Genomic DNA, 21,308 nt, shown 5'->3' with positions numbered 1-21,308 from the left:
TGACCTTGACGTAGAACTGAATGAGAATTCGTCATCCGGTGTCCGATTCCCATACTATCCTCGACAAAAGCACCTAGGCTGTAACCCTTATGCATTACAAGTGGAGAAAGTATCACGCAATGATCAAGTTTCCATAATCTCTGCCGGAGACGAAAGCTTTGTACCAGTGAGCCTGGTACTAAGTATCCCACAACAATTATAGTAAATTTAAAGATGTCTGTCAGTATACATATACAACAGCAGGAGACTTGTCTAGTTGATATTTATATAAGAAGACAAGTCAACTATAAATGCTTATGACAGTACTATTTTATGCAGCAAGCATAGATGTAGCACGTTATAGCTAGCTAAATGGCGAAAGGAAAAACCTTCGCTGTAGCTGATGACAGATCTAAATGTGCCAAGTTGGATTGGCTGCAATCATATCATTCCGCGCGATAATGGTGTGTTATTGGATATTTTGGGTGCTTATATTGCTATTTATGACGCCATGTGTTGTTGTGATGTGTGTGAGCGGTGTCTCCAACATATTGCTGGACCTTGAGGCGCTCCGCTCGAACGAGTAAGCGTGGAGTTGAATGAGGTACCTCGAAAGGATTTCGAATACACCAATAGGAAGGCTAAAATGAATCTGGAACAGATTCCGAGATTTGGCCGACTCACACGGCCCCAAATTAGAGTTCTTGAAATTGTTGAGGCAGAGGCAATTGATGCTCATTCTTTTGCTTCACAAGCCCCTTTCTAGGGGTTCTAGGGATCAAAATAAGTGATCTTTTAAACATAAACACCGTAATAAGTGGACAGAGAAAAGGGAAAGGGGAGGATAAAAGGAGAGAAGGAAAGGGAGAGAAGGGAGGAGAGCAAACTACATGTGAAGTAGCCCTCGCATGCCTCAGGCAACCAAACACGCTTGTCAGTTGCTGTTGACTTAAGTAATATAATTGGGAACCATCGTGTGTGATCCAGATTCTTCTCAACAACAAGTGTGATCCAGTTTTAGAGCCAAGAAAAAGCAAGAGAGATACGTTTTTTATCCAAAGTATGGCGTGATGGATTCTGACGCCAAAACGATATAAAATTACTCACTTGGCAAATTCATTCTTCCTTTCTAAGTACCTATTCATTCAATACTTGAGCCGAAGGCGCTCGCCTCTTTTCATTGCCAAGTAATACGCTGCACGCACGTATGGCTTTGGCCTTCAAGGCTGAGCCTACGGGCATTGATATTCCATCACCTAAGAACGAGAAGGCTATCGACACTAAATACGCCGATGAAACCCTGCGTATTCTTGAGCTTCATGGAGACTCTGTTGGTCCATTGACGACCGAGAAGGAGAAAAAGTTGAGACGAAAGTTGTACTGGCATATTTTCGGTTTACTCTCTGCTATCAACCTACTGCTATTTGTGAGCACGTATCCGGACATCTTGTTTGCAACCTCTAACTTCTCTAGATTGATAAATCCACTCTGGGCTACGCCGCTATTCTCGGCCTGTTCGAAGAGACTGGCATCACCAAGGCTGAATACAACAATCTTGGAACTTTCTTCTATGTCGGTACGTGATAGTATTGATAGTCGGATTGTAACTTCTCTAACAATCTTGTAGGTTACATTATTGCACAATGGCCAGGACATTATGCTATGCAAAAACTACCATTTGGAAAATTTGTCGCCACTCTTATCTTCATGTGGGGTGTTATCCTACTACTTCATTGCGTTGCCACGACGTATGCCGCTCTTGTGGTTCTGCGACTAGCGCTCGGTGCCGCTGAATCTGTCGTTGTGCCTGCAATGGAAGTCACGATCGGAATGTTCTTCAATCGTTACGAACAGTCGTTTCTCCAACCTTTCCTTTGGTTGACGTCGGCAGCCGCCCCTATCTGTGCCGCATTTATCTCCTACGGTCTGCTTTGGAGTCACGGTTCCATCCTGCCTTGGAAACTGTTCATGATTATTACTGGGGGTGTCTCGGTACTTCTTTCTGTTCTTGTTTGGTTTCGGTATCCGAACAACCCTGCTGAGGCTAGCTTCCTGTCTCTGGAGGAGAAAATTCATACCATCAGACGAGTACACGAGTCAAGTCAAAGCTCCATTGAACAGAAGCAGTTTAAGAAGAGCCAATTTAAAGAGACACTTCGCGATCCCGTTTCATGGCTTTTTACTCTGCAGGCCTTCACCCTAATGATGTCAAATAATCTCACCTACGGACAGCAGAACCTGATCACGAAGGCTCTTGGGGTGGACAGTTTGGGCTCGACTCTCGTGGCTGCAGCTGGAGGTGGTTTTGGTGTCCTGGTCTGCCTTGCGGGAGCCTATTCCCTGCGGTGGTGGCCTTCAAATCTTGCCTTACATGGACTCTTCTGGTGTATCCCTGCGATTGCAGGTGGAATTGGGATGGTTGCTATTGATTGGGATCAGAAGCTAGGGATGCTTGCCTGTCTACTGCTGGCTGGCCACACCTACGGTAATACCTACATTATCGCGTTGGGCTGGGCAACATCATCTGCAGCCGGCTACACAAAGAAGCTGACCCGAAATGTTATGTTCATGGTTGGTTACTCTATTGCAAACATTTGCTCACCACAGATATGGGTTCCTAAGGATGCGCCTCGCTATTACGGTGCCTGGATCTCCATGATATTGGTCAGCTGGGTGGGAACACCATTGATCCTTTTCATTATACGATTCTTGTTGAAACGCAGAAACTCACACCGCAAGGCTTGGGCTGCATCCTTGACCAGCGAAGAGCGAAAGGCGCACGAACTTGGAGTAGTCGAGGAGTATGATGAAAATGGGAATATGATACGCAGGAAAGTTGAAATTGCCATGTTGGATATGACTGATATGGAGAACAAGTTCTTCATCTATCCTATTTGAATAATAGGAGTGTTAGGAATTTGGCGTCATCCAACACCAATTCTCTATATAAATTATCGGCCAGGGAAATAGATATAGTATACTAGCTTTGCCCTGATAGTTTCGAAGTGCGCGCTATCGCTGAGATTAGTCGACTCCACATGAATGGCCAGATGAGCCAAGGCGATGATCCCCAAGCTAAGTATACGAACCACCGGAAAACTAAAGGATAGCAGGGGATATATACATTTGAGAATGAATTGGGCCTCCTGCAGGCCGAGGAAACCGTCCGTATGCTAGTGGAGAAAAGGCCGGACACGTCGAACCTTGTCCCTGCCCATATTCTAGCAGAGCACCTTGTTAAGACTAAGTAATATAAGGAAGCGGAGGAAATCGAGCGGTCAGTTTGTGAGTTGATGGATGCTCATCCGGGCTTTGGTAAACTCTCCCCGCAAGCTCTCGACGCTCGCAGAAGATCCGTTTGTAGTTTTGTCGGATATTTGAGTACTGCCTTCACTAATTGGTACACAGCATGAGAGAAACGAGAAACGAGAAACGAAGTCATCGTTGAAAAATGAGCAACAACTTATAGACCGCTCGAACATAGTCGCTACGGAATTTGGAAGAAGCATCCTGCGTTTCATCGTTGCATTGAGTCATCAAATATAAGCGCTCTAGCAGACATTAGGCCCTTTTGATCGAGTTCATCAACAATTTTCTCAATGTAAGCAAGATCAACCTCTTGCCCAAACTCTTGCGCCTTGAATGTTTGATGGGCCATCTGAAGGGGGAAAAAGGTAGATGCCGGCCCGAAAAGTCTCATCTCATCTTGTAATAGGTAGACCATACTCAGAGATATACTTTTTGCACATGTCATCATCTGAGCTTGAATCTCAGCGTAATTCATATCAAGCTGCCCGATCCAGGCCGGCTGCCCTTGTTCATTGTCAAGGAAATGTGTGATGAATCTCTTGAGTTCAGAGAGGCAGACAATTCTGAAGGCCCAAAGGTGGGTAAAAGTGTTGGCCATGGTGACGTTAGGGTACCAAAAAAGTAAACGTGTATCGTCAGAGGTCCTTGATTGTACTCCCTGTGATGCATAATCGCATCTCCAATAACAAGGTCGGTCTCCATTTTGCACCGCAGCTTCCCATTCATCAAGATGAATGAGTGTATCAAATAAAGAACGGGCTATATTGTTAACATCGGACAACTGACTCTGGGTCGGATTTTCCAGGACGCAATCGCTTTGGTGGAGAAGGGCGGGAAGGGAGACAGCCTCACTAAGGAGGCATTGTATAAGTGATGGGCCGAGATTTGAAAATGGGATGTCAATCCACAGTTGTGATGCTAAAAATGAAGGCTGGCGGCATTGTAACGCCTGAATTATCTATATCCAAGCTCAACAGCCATACGCCAGAAAGGTCAGAGTGGAGGAGACGAACCAGAAGGGGTCGGAACCCGACGAATAGCTTATGTAGTAACCCGGAACTACATATGTTCGGCCCGTGGGCTTGTAGTAACAGGCCTACAGCCTGAATATGTGATGTTATAGCGGCGACGGAATCTGGAATCATAAGCTTTGACGAGTTAGCATGCGCATAGATAATACTTGGGTAATAAGTCATAAGTACCTCCACTAGTGTAAGACACATAATAGCTGGTATCTGCTCAACACTAAGGGTACGGGGATTCAGCCAAAAGCTTTCTCGTAGTGTGTGGATTGCCGCGTCATAGGCCTGGGAGCAATTGATGTTGGATATGCTCGGTTGAGACAGTAGCGAGGCTGCCAGTGCTGTAACCGCCGTGGGAAGAACTAGACTGGGACTGCTTAGACATGGAAGGCTCGATAGCACTTCAACCCAAGAGCCGCATATTCGAGGCTCCATATAGTCTGAGTTGCACGTCTGTGTAATCATTTCGCTCTGGGGTACAAAGCTTTCGGTGATCAACTCCGTGAGATTATATACATTGGGTGGGTTTTTATATAGCTGGAGGGGCAAAGGTCTGGTTGGGGGCGTGTCTTCGTGTTGATCCGCACCAGATGTTGTCACTTGGTCTTTATCTTGAACAGTTCTAGCTTCGTCATGTTGCTCTTCTGGGGTAGACGAGTGTATCGGAGTGTGTGATATAAATTTCCAGTCTGTTCGATAGCCATCACACTTGTGACCGGAAAGGACGCATTGGCTGCATTCTGGGAGCTTCCCATCGCACTAAAATTAGAAGAATATCAGTGGTCCAATCTCAATGACAGATGGTGTTAGCTCATACTCCTAGTTTTCGGGTTCTACAAGTCTGACAGACAGACTTTTGCTTGACTTTCATTTTGGGAGTGAGATAAAATCCCCTGAAGGTCTAGAAGGGAGTAGAAGTACCCTAATGAGCCGGAATGTGGGTCGTGACGTAGATCGTCTTGGCGGAATATGCTTCCTAATCGGGGTTAGGCCCACTTCTTCTTTGGGATAGAAATGAAAATAATTTAGGATGTACATCTATCAAATATCACTAAATAACCAAGCTCTGCATGATTTGTAAATCAAAAGTTGTCACTTTGACGCAGGCAGAGAGAGTCAAGCACTACCTGCGTACTTGCTGTAGGCATCGACCAAGTATTTTGCCAATACTCACAAGTCGTCCAACCATTGCCCAATGACAGGAGCCAGGGGCACGATGAATGGGTCTATTTAGGTTGTTGGAGAGCCGTTGTTAAAACGCTTGGCGAAATTAACAGCCAGAAACAGCAACGTGGGTCTACATTCACATTACACCTGTGGACAAGGTTAGGACAATTTCTAAGCACTTTGTTAATATCTCCAGGGCTCCAGTATTTGCATGTGTAATCTATGTTTGTAATCAAATTTAGAGGAACCTGGGAAGTGACACTGCTGTTTCCCTTACCCTATCAAGTGGCGAAGCAACGTGAGTTATAAAGTGACCCCGTCCTGTCTACAACTAATCTCCTTTCTCTAATTCTCATTACTATATCTGACTATCATTTTGAGGTCCAAGAACCCGTTCTTGATCTTTTCTATCCTCTATCAGAATCTACTACAATGGCTCCATCAACCTTCAAGGGCTCCTTCAGCATTACGCACATTGGCACAGCCACAGCCATCTTTGAGATTGACGATATCAAGCTTCTGACCGATCCCTTTTTCTCACCCGCGGGCACAAGCTGGGACATGGGCGGGGGTAATTTCCTGAAGAACACTGAAACCCCTGCTCTTGGGCTCGAAAACTTGCCTGCCATCGATGCCATTCTCCTCAGCCACGAAGATCATCCTGACAACTTGGATGAAATTGGTCGTCAGCTGTTGCATGGACGTCACGTTTTCACCACAGTGGACGGGGGGAAAAACTTGCCCCTCGCCCTGCCGTTCGTGGCATGAAGCCGTGGGAAACCGCCTCCGTCGTCCTCGGCGGCCAGAAATATGAAGTCACTGCCACCCCATGTCAGCATCTGCCCGGCGGCGAATGTACTGGTTTTATTCTGACCAAGGCGGAGTTCGGTGTCAGTGCTGATGGTCGCCCCAATGCGATCTATTTCACTGGAGACACTGTCTATATCGACGAACTTGCTAAAATCCCAGAGAAGTTCCATATCGTTGCTGCTGTGATGAACTTGGGGTCTGCCTTTGCTGCTATGCCCGACGGACCGCTTCAAATCACAATGGATGGCAAACAGGCTGCTCATCTTTTCCACACCATCAAGGCGGACTATCTTGTGCCCATGCATTATGAATCTTGGGGCCACTTTACCCAGTTTGGAAAAGATTTGGTAGGGGAGTTCCAGGAGGAAGGAATTATTGATAATGTTCGCTGGCTCACTCCCGGAAAATCGGTGAAGATTTTGTAAAAGAGTGTTGGTGTTTTTGCATTGGGTGGTTAGCTGAGGTTGGGATTGTTGTGTACTGCCGAAGTTCAACGAAAATCATCGATAGGATAGTTGTTTCTAGAATTAAACTCCAATTGGTTATTAAAAACGAATGGAAAAAGGATTCGGGTTACTTAGCCCACGCCCCATTTATTTGTATAATCCGTGCTTGCTTTACGGCCTATTTCGGAATATACTCGGAATTTCGATGTTGTACCTATGCTAGTATATGAGTGATCAACCACAAAACGAGAGGATTGAAAGGTAGAAATTCTCGTTTCATTGACACTGCCGATAATGGAATGAATATTTTTGCATGAACAGTCACTCATCATAATAGTAGGAATAGTCCAGTACCAGCAATTGCTTTTAGAACAAGCCGGAGACTACAGTGAACGGTTATCACACGAGATTGTGTTTTATATGGTATGAGAATATAAAAAGCGCAATAGGATTGATGTACAACCCGAGATTTCTAGCTGACTGCGTTTCTGCTCTTATAAGAGTACAGCATCTCGCACTCATTGGGCTCACGGCTTCAAACCACGCTGATAGACCATTGCGCCCAAGGTCATCCAAGGAGTAACCCACAAGCAGCCGAGGCCAATGTAAGATCTGACCTTGAAGTATCCCCATCCGGTTACGATTCCTGCAAGGACTGTACTCCAAATAATCAATTGCTCTTCCAGGGTCTTCACGCCCCTAATCCTTGCCCATTGGATATTTAAAAGGGCTGTAATTTGGTGAGTACAAAGAAGATATCATTATGGAAGTAAGACGCACCAGAAACAGCCAAAAGACCGTTGACCATGTCCCAAGCGGTTGTTGCAGTGGCTTTACCAAGAGCGTGTTTGGCATCGGATGAAATCTTAGCCACTGCAGGGTCGACTTCTTTAATGCCAAACATGATATGACCCGGTATCGAGATGGCATTTATTGCAGCAGAAGCATAGTATAAAGTGGTAGGAATGAACGACATTCTAATTCAGCTAAGCTGAAAATCTATTTCAAGAGAATTTTCCGAAGATTGGAGAAGAAACCATGTATAAAATCAAAAGACGGAGTTATGCCGTCGCATGGAGTATATAGGTAGTAAAGCAAATTGCTGACATGTTGCGAGTGCTTGGGTTCCAAATGGCTGGAAAGACGCAAAATCGGGAACGGAGAAAATGAAAGCGGGTTAGAAATCAAATTCCTCCATAGGTACAAGAATCATGGTGATCGAGTGTGGACTGTTAAGATATCAGAAATGGCAATCAATTCTTGGCGAATTATAGTACCTAATATGGTTTAGTGCGTATTGTCTTCTAAAAATATCCGGAACGGGCCTAGTGGCTACTCGAGAAGTGTGCACAGCGTCCGAAGTATTTACATAGTGGCGGCCTGAATATGCCTGATAACAGACTACTTTCGACACCGCTCTATAGTTACCGTGTACTGTAAAGGATGCTGCTACACCCCGAAAGGGTTATTTTTTTGATCGGCGTACAAGAGGTCACACTGACAGTTCGGAAAAGCATGCACAAATGTCTGTTAAGTTTGCAACGTGTCTATTCATACATGGGGCAAACCTTCATCATCCGAGGCGAGGTAAATGCGATTCAGTTCTACCGTGATCTCGAGTATATCGTTTGACAATTGGTGGGTGACCAGAACTATTAAACGGTCAGCAAACGTGAGCTATCACGGGAGGCCGTAAAGAGCTGGCCGTGAAGAGCTTCGACTCTAGGGATCTTACTGAAAGAGTGGAGTAGGACACAGTCAACATCATCAGTCGAATGAGACATTATTCGTTCTTGGCGGAAGTGATAGATTTGTCCCAGAAGCTCATCTTCTATAGTCTCTATATTTGTTAGAGCGCCTCTGCTGGCCCTCTCCCGCTCCACCGATGATGCAATAACTAGATTGATAGTCAGCAATTAGAGAATCTTAGCTTGATTTTTTTGCTTGCCACCCAGCGCTTAGTTTGGATTTTCAAGACTTACCAGCTAGCAGATGGCATATATAAGTTGAAAGCCGCTGCCTGACAACCGCAGTATACTGGAAAAGAGAACATTGGCCTTCCGACAGCCCCGGGGCATTGACCAGAATGAGATCCAAGGAATACAAGTTGTCTACAATGCTCCTTGTCCGGCGGATGATATTACCGTATGCAGCATCTGGAAAAGGCCTTTTGAACTCGAATTCAGAGCGCGCTGATGTCCGGAGACGCTCGAGTTGGGAAAAGAGGCGCTCAATCTCAAGTTTGTCCGGGGAGGTCATGAAGCAACCAAGTGTATTTCCCTCTGCTATGCCTATGGTGCTCAAGGGATCCGATTCCCAAACGAACAGCAGCCGGAGCCATAGCAGATGCAATGTATTGTTTAACTTAGTCCATGCGCGAATTGGCCAGATGCCTCGTGTGATGATGATACCCCAGATGCAACCCGAGGTGACAGAGATGACTCTGTGAAGAACGATTTCGGTGATATTGAGATGCTCTCCGCTGCGATCTTGCTTGTCGCTCTCGGTTTGTGAGTAAGAGTAAGCATACAGCACAGAGAGGTTGTAGGTCAGTAGGATGAAACGGCCCATGGGGCCCTGGCCTTTCACAATGATCATGTAAAAAGGACCAAGGGCCATGAAAAAGCCCAGGACTGCGAGACCGATAGCACGTTCACCAACAAGGTACCATGCAGCTATCGAACAAAGCCCCCCAAGACATGTACCGATAAATCGAGCAAAGCCCGTAGTGTTTGATGCACCAATAGTCATCGAACATACCAACATGTATGAGAGAAGGCCCCATTCACCCCTCCAAAATAGATAAAAGGGTCTCGTCCAGGATATAAAGGCAGGCAAAGCATAGATCGCTGCTCCTGTTCCTACTTTGAGGGCGAACTTGACCTCGTCCGCACGAAGAAAGTCAAGGTATCTCCAACGGTAAGAACGAGTTCTGCTATACAAAGCTTCTTCTAGGTGTTGAAGCTCAAAGCGATCGGAATGAATCGCGCCTGTCAAACTGGTGTTATTCGATTCGCCCTGGGGATGGTTTGACGTAGCTGCTGCCGAGAGACATATTAGCGTCATGGCGACCATAAGCCTCTAAGGGTATACTCACTTTCGGTCAACTGATGTGTTTCGCGCCTGTGGTTAGCTTGCCACCACGAAGCCCAAATCCAAGCCCAGGACATATTATTCGGTCTTGCATCATTCTCGACTTGCATCTCCTCCAAAGCTAATAGGAAATGCTGCATCTGTTCCGCTAGTTCAAGAAGAGATACCGAATAGTAATTACAGCTAGCGAATATCTCTTCAAAACAAGGATTGTTTTCCTCACTCAGAGAAACCATTACTTCTTTGCGAGAAAGCGAATGCAAGGCGGAGATTCTAGCTTCTCGATAAGTCTTGATTGCCTCGTCTACACGGGGGCGAGCTCCGCCATCCACGAAGATCTTGTAATCGGGAGCAGCCCCAAAGGACACTTCTTGGAAGATGATTCTCAGCGTAGAAACTAGTAGATTCTTCTAATCATTAGAACACACCATGTTAGGCGTTTGCTAGGGGCCATTGGCTCTTACCATAGAAGTTTCCAGTCGGGATTTGAAGTTTTCGAAAACTTTAGCCTCCGAATGGTTCAAACGAGTATCTCCTCTCAATAATCCAGACTCCAAAGCTACCGCGCCGCGTAGAGCCCCTAGGCGACGCGTGATTTCCTGCATGAGATGCGCGAGACGTTTGGCAATGGAATACTCTCGCTCTGTGCCCGCGACATAGTGCTCAAACTTCGACTCGTCGAGTTGTTTTTTCATTTCGGCAAATGCGTTGTCGTGCCGCGCAGACAGCTTAGCAAACGGTACTTCTTGGAGCTCCTGGGTGGACCCGCTAATAAAGGATTCAGTAATGGTTATGAGCATTGACATCGCGGTGTTTGTCAAAGTTGACAGATTTCCTCGGAATTTCTTGCGCGCAGAAGAAGGTAGTATCGAGAGCGACACGGCCGCCGCTATCCCGACACCCAAAAGAACCATTCTTAGAACCTGAGATATCTTGTCGAAAGAAAGAGCACCTCTTTGCACTGCCCCTTCCGTCATAATGACAAGGATCGAAGCCAGCGAAGCCAAAGAGCAGGCAATATTGACGAGCGGATCATCCATTTTCTGCTTGAACCATCCAATGCACCCAAACCCACCAGCAACAAAGACTACCAGGACTACCACATGACCCAATTCAATCATATCGTACTTTTCGCGAAAGAGAATGGTAATCCACATGCTCGATAGCGAAAGGACCGTCGCAAAGATAAAACCGAAGAAGGCACATATTAGTGCTTTGTACATGCTGCCTTGCGACCTCGCTGGATGAAAGTAGACTGTGATCGTGGCCACCATGTGTTTACCATTTTGGTGACCCAAAGTATTCCCAATGATGGGTGTGAAAACTGCTAGAGAGGCGAGGAGATATGCGAGGCTGCACTTGAAGATTCCCACACCCTGCTCTGAGCGGATGAAATCTCGCGTGTCGCTCCATGTTTTGAGTAATTTCCTAATGATCCATGCAGTAAGCGGCTCTTGGTCGATGACTTCCTGGCCCACTATAAAAGGCTGTCGTTCCTCTGCGTGATCGGCGCTAGAGCGCGTAGTGACGTCTTCCTGTGGTTGGGTGCCTGATATGGAGTGTGTCACACGGGGCTGTGGAAGTCAGTACTATCTCGGGTCAGCTAGGATGAATAGATTAATACCTACCCATAAATTCAACAAGGCCCTGGGGGTCACCACTGAAAGTCTGTTCATCCTAACGCTAAGAGGGCGGAATCTCCACCTACGCACTCTCCCCACTTTTGACTATTCTCCGGAATCCAGCCTACCGCCTTCGTATTGCCGATGACGTCACTCCTATCTTTCCTTTGTCTCTCGACCCAACCTGAGCACTTTGGCACTTTTAATCGTGATATTCAACAATATATCCTAGAGGAATAACTAGAAATTTGTACTGATACCCCTATGGGCTTGGGAGTCGCCCACCTGACACCTTCTTAACAGTGACATTTCAATTGCCAGACCAGGACCAAATGAGGTAGCAACAACATGCTCCTTTTTGCTTTGTGAACGAAGTTGATCCAAAACAATCAAGACCGAAGCGCTAGACGAGTTTCCCCGTGTGTGATATATCTCCCGACTTACCTGTAGTTGATCTTCAGATAGTTGCAAGACTTGAGCTACCCCATCTATGATTGCCTTTCCCCCGGGATGCAAGGCCCAGTCGAAATCGCCAACCCCTAGCGTTCTCAGCAGTTGCCCACCTGCTCTTGGTTGAGACTTTATTTGTTCCTCATACGAGGGAAGAAGGCTCTCAAACATTGGTCCGATCGCGTGTTTGGTGTATTTCGGAATATCTCGATCAAGTGTAGCTTGATAACCTATATACGTATGCAACCGAAAGTCGGTGTGGATGATTAGTCTAGAGTGTTTTTTGAAAGAGCGCATGATGACAAACAGACCATCTATATCCGCATAAAATGTCATATGCTCAGCGGTGTCCGGAACCAAATCATACCCCCATTCCAGAAGCTCATATTGAGGAGTGGCTTGTTCATCCTCGGCCATAGCGTACTCATTACAAAGAACAAAAGCGGCCGCAGCATCTGAGAACAAGGCCGCTGCAATGTTCACTTGATCGGAATCGGGACTGATTTCGGCCAAAGACAGATATCGTCGCACATTAGGCGTACACAGCTCACAAGCGAATGCCAAAATGCGGGCCGGTTTCCGTCGCAGACTTGCCCCGCCGGCTATCTGCGCTGCGGCCCGCAATATGGACAGCCCACCTGCGCACCCGACGCCGTGAAGAAGCATGCGATCGACATTGGATGGGAGGTTCAATTTCTGGGTTACTAGAAAGTCGTACCCCGGGTTACCCTGATTGGTACAGGTAACCGCGATCGTATGGGTAATCTGCTGGGGAGTGACATGTGCTTCTCCGAGAGCCTTCTTACACGCTTCAACGGCAAGGTCGACCCCGGCTTGACGGAAGAACTGGTCAATCTCACTGATTGAGGGTGGGCCCTTCTGCGTCGCAAATCCTACCTCGTACGGTCGGATTGCAGATCTGGTCTCGATACCCGTTGAGCGGTTGACTTGAAGCAGCTTTTTGATTCTAGATAAAAAATAATTAAACATTTTCTGCGGGGCAGTTCAAGTTGAACGGCTTACCCTGGACGGCTCACATCGTGAGAGCGCGCTGCAAGTTTCTCAAGGTCCTCGGGCCCCAGCAGATAGGGAGGATATTGCGATCCCAGGCCCGTGATATACAAGGCTGGGGCTAGTGAGTTGTTCATGGTAGTCTACTAGTTGACCTGGGGAGATGAATTCGCTTATACAAAGTGGAGGAAAGCGGACGATAAGGGGCGAAAGCGAAGGGCTGAGTAGATCCACCCTAACCTTAGCGGGTTTCTCTGGGTTTCTGTTGTGAGATTGTACAGCCTCATTTCTCTGATTCAACTCCGACCAGCACTCTTGGCAAAAAAAATCGTAAAGAAAATTGCCGACCTTAATTCCCTGGAATACTTCTTATCAATCATTGATCTCTTGCAATCTTTCGGGCCCACCCCTGATTTGCAACTGGACATATTGTCAACCCTGGAAGGATGTTGATATTCATACGTCAAGTCATCTAGAAAATCTCCCACAAGTGGCTAAGGAAACGAGGTACAGTAACAGAGTATAGCCAAGAGCGATAGTTTTGGCTGTCATTCTCACAGATCGTCATAATCTGTGTGCAAACTCGAACGACTCGCAGAAGCCATTTCAGACGGGGAGGTATAAAATCAATGCTTATTGCGTTCAATATCCCAAAATGGGGATTTAAATAAGAGGAACGGATTTGCCGAGTTCCAGAATTGAAAAACCACTCATCTTCGCAGCATTTAAAGCCTCAAGTGCCACGTCCGGAATCGTCGGGTCCGAATCCATACGTACAAAAAGGCTCAATTTGTCTAAAAGGGGCAGCTTTGTGGCCCGATCATCTAAAAGGCCGTCGGTCAGGTGAGTGATGCATTTCAGATGATCATCACTGAATGTGTTGAGATACAAGTTCAGCGTTTCAATGGACGCTGGCAACATTTCAGTCAGTTTGGGCCAGGCTGGACTGCCGGGAACTGCCTCGAATTCATCCCATTCGATGTATCCCGTCGACGGATCATATGGGGGATTGCACAATGTGTCGATATCCAATTCAAGCACAGCCAATTTCCGAAAACGAGTCATATCCACGAGTGTGGCTCCTTTATTACCCCAGCAAGTGAATATTGTCACCGACAATGTCTTCAGATTCTCAGCGCAGATATTCTGCACAATATCCAAAAACGCACCAATGTTCCAGTTGTGGCCGCAGCCATGCCACTTTGTTTCATGAGAGAACTCAAACGTCTCTAGGTTTGGAATTCGCGAGAGTAGCTGAGATAGCTCCTCCGGGCCTGCGACACTCATGTCTAAGCTCAATTTCCGCAAATTTGTGCTATAGCATCCAACCAATGGGTCAAAGGGGATTCCAGTGTACCCATCATCAATAAAGACGCAGCTTTTCAGGGAGACTTCGGACACGGAATTGATCGCCATGAATGGTACAAATGGGGTCAATGGTGACCTTTCTTCATAGCCGTTGTCACGGGAGGGTTCCACGATGGAGAGAATTGACAACGGCGCATCAGGAAATTCATCAGAGTGGTTTGCCCGATGCATGATCATCTCGAGTACCGGCCACAGACGTTCGTTGGCCAAATTGCTATTATCAAAAGCATGTAGTTCATCCCAACGTGGGTGCAAAGCCAACTTTCGCACTTGAGATAGCAATGTCAGGAGAAAGACATCTGCATATACTGTGGACCGTTGAATTCCTCTAATCCAATCATCGGGATCCCCTTTGAAGGCTTCGATGAAGGGCGACATAAGCACCAAGTTCTTTAGAGTCTCGGGTACCTCGGCCTCCAAAGGGTCTGGTACTTCTTCCTCTTCGTCTTCATATTCATCTTGATCTTCATGACCCCTGAGGTCAACGGATCGTATGTATTGTGCCAAGGAGTGATCCAGAGCGATCTGTTCCAATAGCCCTCGCGTGGTCGTGATGGGAATGCCTGTTTCTTGGGTGATTTCATCCCAAGAATCGGCTGGGTCGGATTCCCCTGCCCCTGCTTGTATTTTTTCAACTTTGTATGAAAATTCAAAGTCTCGAAACTGTTTCTTTCGGGTAGCATATTGCGCTCGGAAAGGGGTGCTTGCTGCAAACAAATCTTTACAAGACAGGGCTGTGGCTTCAAAATCCACCGGAATCGTTTCTTTTACGATTAACCCTAGGAGTTCCAAGGGAAGATCAAGTAACGATGGCATCTTGTCTTATTTCGAGCTCTTGAAGATGAGTCGTATGGGACAGGAAGAAAATCGGGTTGGCAGATGGTATTAAACGCAGTAGATACAATAAATAATACCACTAGGCGACGAAAACCCTTGGTTCCTGCCTAGAGTGGCCCCAGTCTGACAAATATCTGAAAATGATTGGTTTCAATAGCTCCGCGTGAGGTCCGTGCATTCTCAATACACTCTAAATGTGTAAAGTGGAAAACAACACAGTAACCCTAAATACTAGGCAGCAATCAGAGAACCGCGGATTCCCAGTGTATACGATATCAAAATATAGAGCAGCTCCTGTCTTACTTCCCCTGTTGAGAGCCATGCAATATAACCGACCCTAAGATATAGCATGCGATGCACGATTGGTCACTTCAATTCATATACAAATTAAATGTAGTGTGTATATTGTATGCGTAGATCAAAATTATTACACCTCAGATCAAAACCAATTGTGAACACTCTAAAGAGCAAGAGCAAGCCCCAAGAAGCCAACCGATCCAGCAATACCCATAGCTACACTACCAGTGGCAATAGCGGCACCACCGGTTGAGCGCGCAGACGAAGAGGTAGCCGACTGGGAGCTGGAAGCAGCACCGGATGTAGGAGAGGCATGAGTCGATGCTTGTGTCTCGGTGGAAGTAGAATCAGATGCGCCAGTAGTAGTAGCCATAGCGGTCTCAGATGCAGGCCCAGAGGAAGTACTGCCCATAGCAACGGTTACTGAAGAACTAAGACCGAGCAACTCTGCGTCGAAGCCACCAAGCTCAGTAACCACCGATTTGATGCTAGCTGGGAGGTCGTTGTACCAGGCTGGGTAGGTGCCAGCTGCAGCGGCGCTGGCGACTGAAGCTATTTCGGCGGAGTTCATATACTCCCAAGAAGCCGGAACAGCGGTCTCCATAACGCTCATGTATTCGTTGGCGATTGACGTCGCTTCAGGGGAGATCGAGATTGATTCGTTGGGTTCGTTGGAGGAGTCAGGGGAGCTGGAATCATCCGAGTAGCCTTCCGAAGTGGCTACAGATGTAGCTTGGGGTACGGCCAGAGCCGGAGTGAGGAGAAGAAGAGCAGCGATCGCCTTGGAGTGCATTTTGATCGTGTCAATGTGGGGTTTGAGAAAATTGCTGGTAGAAAAGTAAACAACGAATCACAAAGTTAATGGGAAGGTGATGAAGATGGGATTCACAAAAGACCAGGGGACCAGCAAAGCTAAATATCACTTCGGCTCGGCAAAAGATGCGTCCTATCGACTGCGAGCGAGCCTTTTTTTAGAGGCTTTGCTGGTCCTTTTTAGGTTCAAATTGACTTATAGGCTAAGCTCTCACATCCTGAGCCCATTTATTACCCGACAAAGAGGTTCTTCATTTCCCGCTTACACCTGTCTCTAGGACGCTTTCTCCTAATGAGGACTGTTCATCAGCCACATTGGACGCCGTGACTCACATTCATTTTATTTTAATAAAAGGGGCCATCTTGAACACCACTCGTTTTAGCGGAGTACCCCCTGATTCGGCAGGCGACCACACCCCACAAAGAATTTCGTTTCTTGTTTTAGACAAGCATTTTTGCCAATATTCGCCAAGGCTTACATCTGATCATGCGGATCTAACTAATGTAGTTTCGAGAATATCTTAGGTAACCCCTCTATCCTCAGGTTCTCCCAAAGCACAGATTGTGCCTTGGGCGCCAAAGGTCCCACCAGCTCGTATTCGCCCTCCACCCGCACAGGACTCATTCCATTCGATCGCGATATGGGCATAATGCCACAGGAGGCAAGGATGTTGGATACAACTAACGAGACATCTCTGTCCGCCGGTTAGTTGATGCTATCACTCGATACGTTCGGTCAACTCATCGCAGCATGTTATCCGCACCCTATACAAATTCCAATTGCAATTGTGTGGGGCGCACCGACACAGGGAAATTGGAAGCGATCACCTCAGCCCCTTTAATCGAAGACAAGAGTTTAGCATTATATTCCAGCCATATATGAAACTCAGTGTTAGCTAGATAATTGAAAGTCCATGTCGTCGTGGAGGAAGAATCCGCTTCCAAACACGTCACCCAGCGACGAAGGGTCCTGGTCCCACCAGATGTTATCTTCTCTTGATATCCAGTTCTGCTGGGGTCCCAATTCTCCATGTGGCCCCTCCATAGATGGCTCCCAGGCTGCCTGTTGTCGTTCGCCAGTGCTCGAATCGTGCAGTATCACCAAGGGGTGTATGATCTGACGCCTGTGGGATGTTTAGCGCCGGAGAGACAACACGTGTATCCGCAACAATGATGGGAGCATTCAGAGCTTTGCCGCTCGTGCTGGTCGTTCTGGTTTTGCAGATCTTCATTGCTTACGACGTACGTGCGGAGGTGAGTGGATAGTTCTGGCGATAAATCAGAGTGTGGGTGGTCTATGAGGTGAGTGAGTTCACCGCGCCGTTGATCTTGTTCTTGGGTGCAATTGGCTCGCTATGATGATATAAGAGCTTGGGCTTGAGAGAACTGTCGTTCCATGTCTTCGTGCTGTTTACTGTGAGACGTGGGAATGGGATATGGTAAGGGAGAAGAGAGTTTGACTTACCAGTGGCTGTAACGTCATCCAATACATACTAAGTTCGCCTATGAGATGTAAATGTTTTTTCGTTTCTTGTAGACGCTGGTGCGTCAGAATCCCAAGGGCGAGGAACCTCCGCAGCTGGATTGCAGCGCACACATAGGCTCCATACCCCCATATAGCCCATGATTTCGAGATGGCCGTTTTCCGAGCTATGAAGTGCTCCGCTATGGTTGACATTGAGACAGAATGTTCCTATGCCTGCTCAGCGGCAAGTCGAATCATGGCCTGTGAGATGAAGGGGATCTGTCGACTGCAGAATAGGACGGGCATCATACAGGAGTGCAAATAGACAGCGCAGAGATGGTATAGGTAAGTGAGGGAGAAGGCACGAGCTTGATCGGCTGGGCCGGATCTTGCGGAGTTGTTGCCGCGCTCGTACTGCGTAAACTCGCCCATTCCATTCGCCAATTCCTCAAACCGCTTGCTCAGAGAGCAACATTCTGAAACCCGCTAGGTTGGACTGCCAGAATTTACAGGGATGCTCTGGACAAATTGTTTAACTTCCCACCTGTGACGTTTGTCAGAAAGAATGCAGGGAGTCGAGATAAATAAACGTACCAAAGCCCTTGAATGAGAACCAAGGAGGTATTAAACCCGATACAGGAGTTCCGTTGGGTCTGTCCAAGGTCTTGGATCATGCCATGTTTGTCAAGATATCGCGTCGGCAGAGTGGGAGATCCGTCCGCACCGTCATCCGGTAAAGGACAACTCATCACATCAGCCCAACAATCGATGGGGAACTTGGCATTCTCTTGACTGGCACACTTTGTGAGCCAGCAGGCTCAAAAGCATCTCATACCTCTCTCACGCTCGGACGGCCAATTCGTAACAGAGCCGTTCCCACGTATCTGGTGCAGGTGCAATAACTGACAGGCGCGATAGGCGATTGCTGTGGGGGTGGCTGAGGCAGTTGAGAAATTCTCATCTCAGGTGGAGCGAGGCGGATAAAAACCGGAAGCCCATGCGGCGTAGTTAGATCATCTCTCTGTGGTCCTCGTAAGCTCTCTGTAGGTGGTGAACTAGAATGCGGTGCCAGAGGGTTGCCATGGGTCAGATGCAGGTCGTGTCTAATTCATCTTAAACTGTTATTTTTCTATTCCTAGTTTCTTGTCTCTGGTTGGCATTACACAACTGAGTATCTGCAATCTTTGCCTGATAATGATATTATATGTCAAACTTAGTGTAAGAAAATTGAGATTCCGGGGAAGGTGTTAACTTTTCGAACCACAGCGGGCTACAAAACACATCTAACCACTTGTCTCTAGCCGCAGCCAACTCCACTTTCGCTGCCTGGGCTTTGATTCTCTCAGATTGCGAGCGCAGAGCAGACCGCACTGACGGCCAGTCGACTCCAACAAGACAGCCATCCTTCTTCACAGTCCTCCCGTTGACGATAACAGTGTCTATGTTGGAGCTTGATGCGTGGAAGACCACCTTAGCCGTTGGGTCATAGACTGGGACGGTGCTTATGTCGTCGTACCGGAAGACGACGAGGTCGGCTCTCTTACCAACCACGACCGAGCCGACCAAGTGTTCAAGTCCCATGACTTCGGCGCCGCCAAGGGTACCCATTCGCAGAACCTCGGTCGTCTTCCTTTTGATGGCGAGTGGAAAGGCGGCCTGATTATCGACAGCCCTCTGGGCCTGAAGTGCCAGCCTCATCTGTGCCATGAAATTACTACCCTGGTTTAACGTGATGTCGAGGCCTAAGCATGCCTTGCAACCCTTGTCGGCGGCACCAAACACGGCGGGAAAGCCCATGCCCATCTGCAACTCTGTGTTAGGGGTGCCGACGAGACCCGCGCTGGCGGAGCGGATGGAGTTCAGTTCGCTGTCGGTGAGCGATGCGCCGTGGGAAAAGACAGATATGGACCCAGGATGTCTTTGTTCGCGAGATGCTGTACCACCTCCTGGTGAGTCGTGTCGTACGGACCCATGGCAACGTGCATAGTGATGATTTTAGCGCCAAGCTCGCGAGACAGCAAGATCTGGCGCACGGTCTCGTCCAATGGTTGATACTCGGGCTCCGTCGGTGCGATCCCGAAAGTGGGGAGATCTTCAGCGGGATCATTGTTGTGCGCACACGTCGCGCGTCGCACACGCGCTGCGTGTGGTCGAATTTCTCCAGGTCCACACCAGGGACGTGACAGCCGTCGATGGGCGGGTTCTCATAGAAGCCGTAGCAGAAACAACCCCAAATTCCAGCTCTTTTCAGACCACGAATGGCGGCGTCGGCATGCTCGGCAGAGTTAATGGTGTGGCTGTGCTCGAGCATGCAGGTGACACCGTTGCTCAGTAGATCCATCGCGCCGGTGTAATAGGCGAGCTCGACATCCTCGGCAGTGTAGACACTAACGTAGAGGCTGCGGATTTTCACGAGGTAATCGAAGAGAGACCAGTCCGTGGCTACACCTCGGATGAGTTGCTGCCACAGGTGATGGTGCCCGTTCACGAAGCCTGGCACGACGATATCGTTGTCGGCATCAATGACAGTGAGGTCCCCTCCAGACGGTACATCCAAATTTGGCCCAATTGCCTTGATGGTATCATTCTCAAGCAACAAATCGCAGAATCAATGGTAATGACAGATGCATTCTTGATATGAATGTAAGTTGATGAGGTCTGGGTTGCCATGACTGTTGCAGTTACTGGCCATATGTATCAAATGCACAGGAGTTACCGATTTCAAGTGAAGTTCATGACCCTCGTGCTACCAATTTATCTTTAGGTGTCAGAGTCGTGGAGCCCCACGGGGCAAAATTATGGGGGTGTTCGGCCCGATGGCATGGGCCACCTTTTGAACTGCCCTAAGGGGTCTACCTCTGGAGTTCGATGCTTTTCTTGGATATGTATAGTGGCCTATCGAAGAGACGGTTCTTAGTGGAACTCTTCGCAAAGAACATTTTGAAGACTGGAAGTTGTCGAATACTGATAAATATATGGAGTTTACCGGGTATATGACTGTGGAAAGGATACTTCAAGTGCTTATTACAATTGGTCAGCATGTCCATTGGAGTTCTCGTTGTAACTTTGCTTAGAGATTTACATATCGCTGAAAAATACATTCTTCAAACGCTAGATATCTCAATACACTTAGCTTTCTTAACTCTTCAATCTCACATTTCACCATCCACCCAGACGCCAACTTAGGTCTCTATCTCTAACAACTTTACCAGCCATTACTAGTAGAGGACTACCCCGTACCAACGATTCCCGCCGCCAATAGACCCCAGTTATGAATTCTACTAGTCCCACCTATAGGATCCTAGTGAAATGTACATATATCGTCTGAACAGCGTATGGGAGGTGACACTAACTATTAGGAAAAGCAAGCAGAATTGCATGGATGTACACGCTAAGGAGTAGATCCCGTTTTCAATATTCTAAACTCCCCTGCTCCATGTTCGCCTATGTCATTCGTAGCACAAGCTATCTTGTCGAAAAGCCTGGAAATGCCTGAGGTACTCTCTGCAGCCCCGAAGAGAGTTCACGTAGTTGATTGCCAACTCACCACGCTAATACACATTATTTTCGGCCTTCCATCAATATTTGCCAGCACTTGCTCATACCTCCTGGAAACTGG

The 21,308-nt window shown here is 47.5% G+C and overlaps 11 protein-coding genes across 11 annotated transcripts; 3 read left to right on the top strand and 8 right to left on the bottom strand.

Annotated features, from left to right (window-relative positions):
* Nucleotides 1–1,186: 1,186 nt before the first annotated feature.
* Nucleotides 1,187–2,877, top strand: N7517_009384 (Major facilitator superfamily domain general substrate transporter; the record flags this gene model as incomplete). The annotated part of the gene is made up of 3 exons (XM_056727107.1): nucleotides 1,187–1,405; nucleotides 1,453–1,555; nucleotides 1,607–2,877. The coding sequence occupies 3 exons, from the start codon at nucleotides 1,187–1,189 to the stop codon at nucleotides 2,875–2,877; spliced, it is 1,593 nt and encodes a 530-aa protein (XP_056575679.1).
* Nucleotides 2,878–3,149: 272 nt separating this feature from the next.
* N7517_009383 (uncharacterized protein) lies at nucleotides 3,150–3,392 on the top strand (the record flags this gene model as incomplete). Its single annotated transcript, XM_056727106.1, has 2 exons — nucleotides 3,150–3,215; nucleotides 3,237–3,392. The coding sequence occupies 2 exons, from the start codon at nucleotides 3,150–3,152 to the stop codon at nucleotides 3,390–3,392; spliced, it is 222 nt and encodes a 73-aa protein (XP_056575678.1).
* A 104-nt stretch (nucleotides 3,393–3,496) lies between these two features.
* Nucleotides 3,497–3,886, bottom strand: N7517_009382 (uncharacterized protein; the record flags this gene model as incomplete). The annotated part of the gene is made up of 1 exon (XM_056727105.1): nucleotides 3,497–3,886. The coding sequence occupies one exon, from the start codon at nucleotides 3,884–3,886 to the stop codon at nucleotides 3,497–3,499; it is 390 nt and encodes a 129-aa protein (XP_056575677.1).
* A 1,020-nt stretch (nucleotides 3,887–4,906) lies between these two features.
* N7517_009381 (uncharacterized protein) lies at nucleotides 4,907–5,181 on the bottom strand (the record flags this gene model as incomplete). Its single annotated transcript, XM_056727104.1, has 2 exons — nucleotides 4,907–5,069; nucleotides 5,165–5,181. The coding sequence occupies 2 exons, from the start codon at nucleotides 5,179–5,181 to the stop codon at nucleotides 4,907–4,909; spliced, it is 180 nt and encodes a 59-aa protein (XP_056575676.1).
* A 728-nt stretch (nucleotides 5,182–5,909) lies between these two features.
* On the top strand, nucleotides 5,910–6,712 carry N7517_009380 (MBL fold metallo-hydrolase; the record flags this gene model as incomplete). Its single annotated transcript, XM_056727103.1, has 2 exons — nucleotides 5,910–6,185; nucleotides 6,248–6,712. 2 exons carry the CDS (start codon nucleotides 5,910–5,912, stop codon nucleotides 6,710–6,712), a joined length of 741 nt encoding a protein of 246 aa, XP_056575675.1.
* Nucleotides 6,713–7,260: 548 nt separating this feature from the next.
* N7517_009379 (uncharacterized protein) lies at nucleotides 7,261–7,709 on the bottom strand (the record flags this gene model as incomplete). Its single annotated transcript, XM_056727102.1, has 2 exons — nucleotides 7,261–7,463; nucleotides 7,514–7,709. The coding sequence occupies 2 exons, from the start codon at nucleotides 7,707–7,709 to the stop codon at nucleotides 7,261–7,263; spliced, it is 399 nt and encodes a 132-aa protein (XP_056575674.1).
* A 679-nt stretch (nucleotides 7,710–8,388) lies between these two features.
* On the bottom strand, nucleotides 8,389–13,046 carry N7517_009378 (uncharacterized protein; the record flags this gene model as incomplete). The annotated part of the gene is made up of 6 exons (XM_056727101.1): nucleotides 8,389–8,630; nucleotides 8,716–9,774; nucleotides 9,831–10,236; nucleotides 10,291–11,375; nucleotides 12,210–12,865; nucleotides 12,922–13,046. The coding sequence occupies 6 exons, from the start codon at nucleotides 13,044–13,046 to the stop codon at nucleotides 8,389–8,391; spliced, it is 3,573 nt and encodes a 1,190-aa protein (XP_056575673.1).
* Nucleotides 13,047–13,572: 526 nt separating this feature from the next.
* N7517_009377 (uncharacterized protein) lies at nucleotides 13,573–15,093 on the bottom strand (the record flags this gene model as incomplete). Its single annotated transcript, XM_056727100.1, has 1 exon — nucleotides 13,573–15,093. One exon carries the CDS (start codon nucleotides 15,091–15,093, stop codon nucleotides 13,573–13,575), a length of 1,521 nt encoding a protein of 506 aa, XP_056575672.1.
* A 481-nt stretch (nucleotides 15,094–15,574) lies between these two features.
* Nucleotides 15,575–16,204, bottom strand: N7517_009376 (uncharacterized protein; the record flags this gene model as incomplete). The annotated part of the gene is made up of 1 exon (XM_056727099.1): nucleotides 15,575–16,204. The coding sequence occupies one exon, from the start codon at nucleotides 16,202–16,204 to the stop codon at nucleotides 15,575–15,577; it is 630 nt and encodes a 209-aa protein (XP_056575671.1).
* Nucleotides 16,205–17,210: 1,006 nt separating this feature from the next.
* On the bottom strand, nucleotides 17,211–17,849 carry N7517_009375 (uncharacterized protein; the record flags this gene model as incomplete). The annotated part of the gene is made up of 4 exons (XM_056727098.1): nucleotides 17,211–17,436; nucleotides 17,471–17,577; nucleotides 17,719–17,727; nucleotides 17,835–17,849. The coding sequence occupies 4 exons, from the start codon at nucleotides 17,847–17,849 to the stop codon at nucleotides 17,211–17,213; spliced, it is 357 nt and encodes a 118-aa protein (XP_056575670.1).
* A 68-nt stretch (nucleotides 17,850–17,917) lies between these two features.
* On the bottom strand, nucleotides 17,918–21,251 carry N7517_009374 (uncharacterized protein; the record flags this gene model as incomplete). The annotated part of the gene is made up of 4 exons (XM_056727097.1): nucleotides 17,918–18,103; nucleotides 19,061–19,635; nucleotides 19,745–20,261; nucleotides 21,237–21,251. The coding sequence occupies 4 exons, from the start codon at nucleotides 21,249–21,251 to the stop codon at nucleotides 17,918–17,920; spliced, it is 1,293 nt and encodes a 430-aa protein (XP_056575669.1).
* Nucleotides 21,252–21,308: the final 57 nt, after the last annotated feature.

The sequence above is a fragment of the Penicillium concentricum genome, assembly GCF_028827145.1.
Source record: "Penicillium concentricum strain IBT 3081 chromosome Unknown utg000004l_segment0_segment0, whole genome shotgun sequence".
Lineage (NCBI taxonomy): Eukaryota > Fungi > Ascomycota > Eurotiomycetes > Eurotiales > Aspergillaceae > Penicillium > Penicillium concentricum.
The sequence above is the reverse complement of the archived record's forward strand: the minus strand, read 5'-3'. Positions and strand labels throughout refer to the sequence as shown.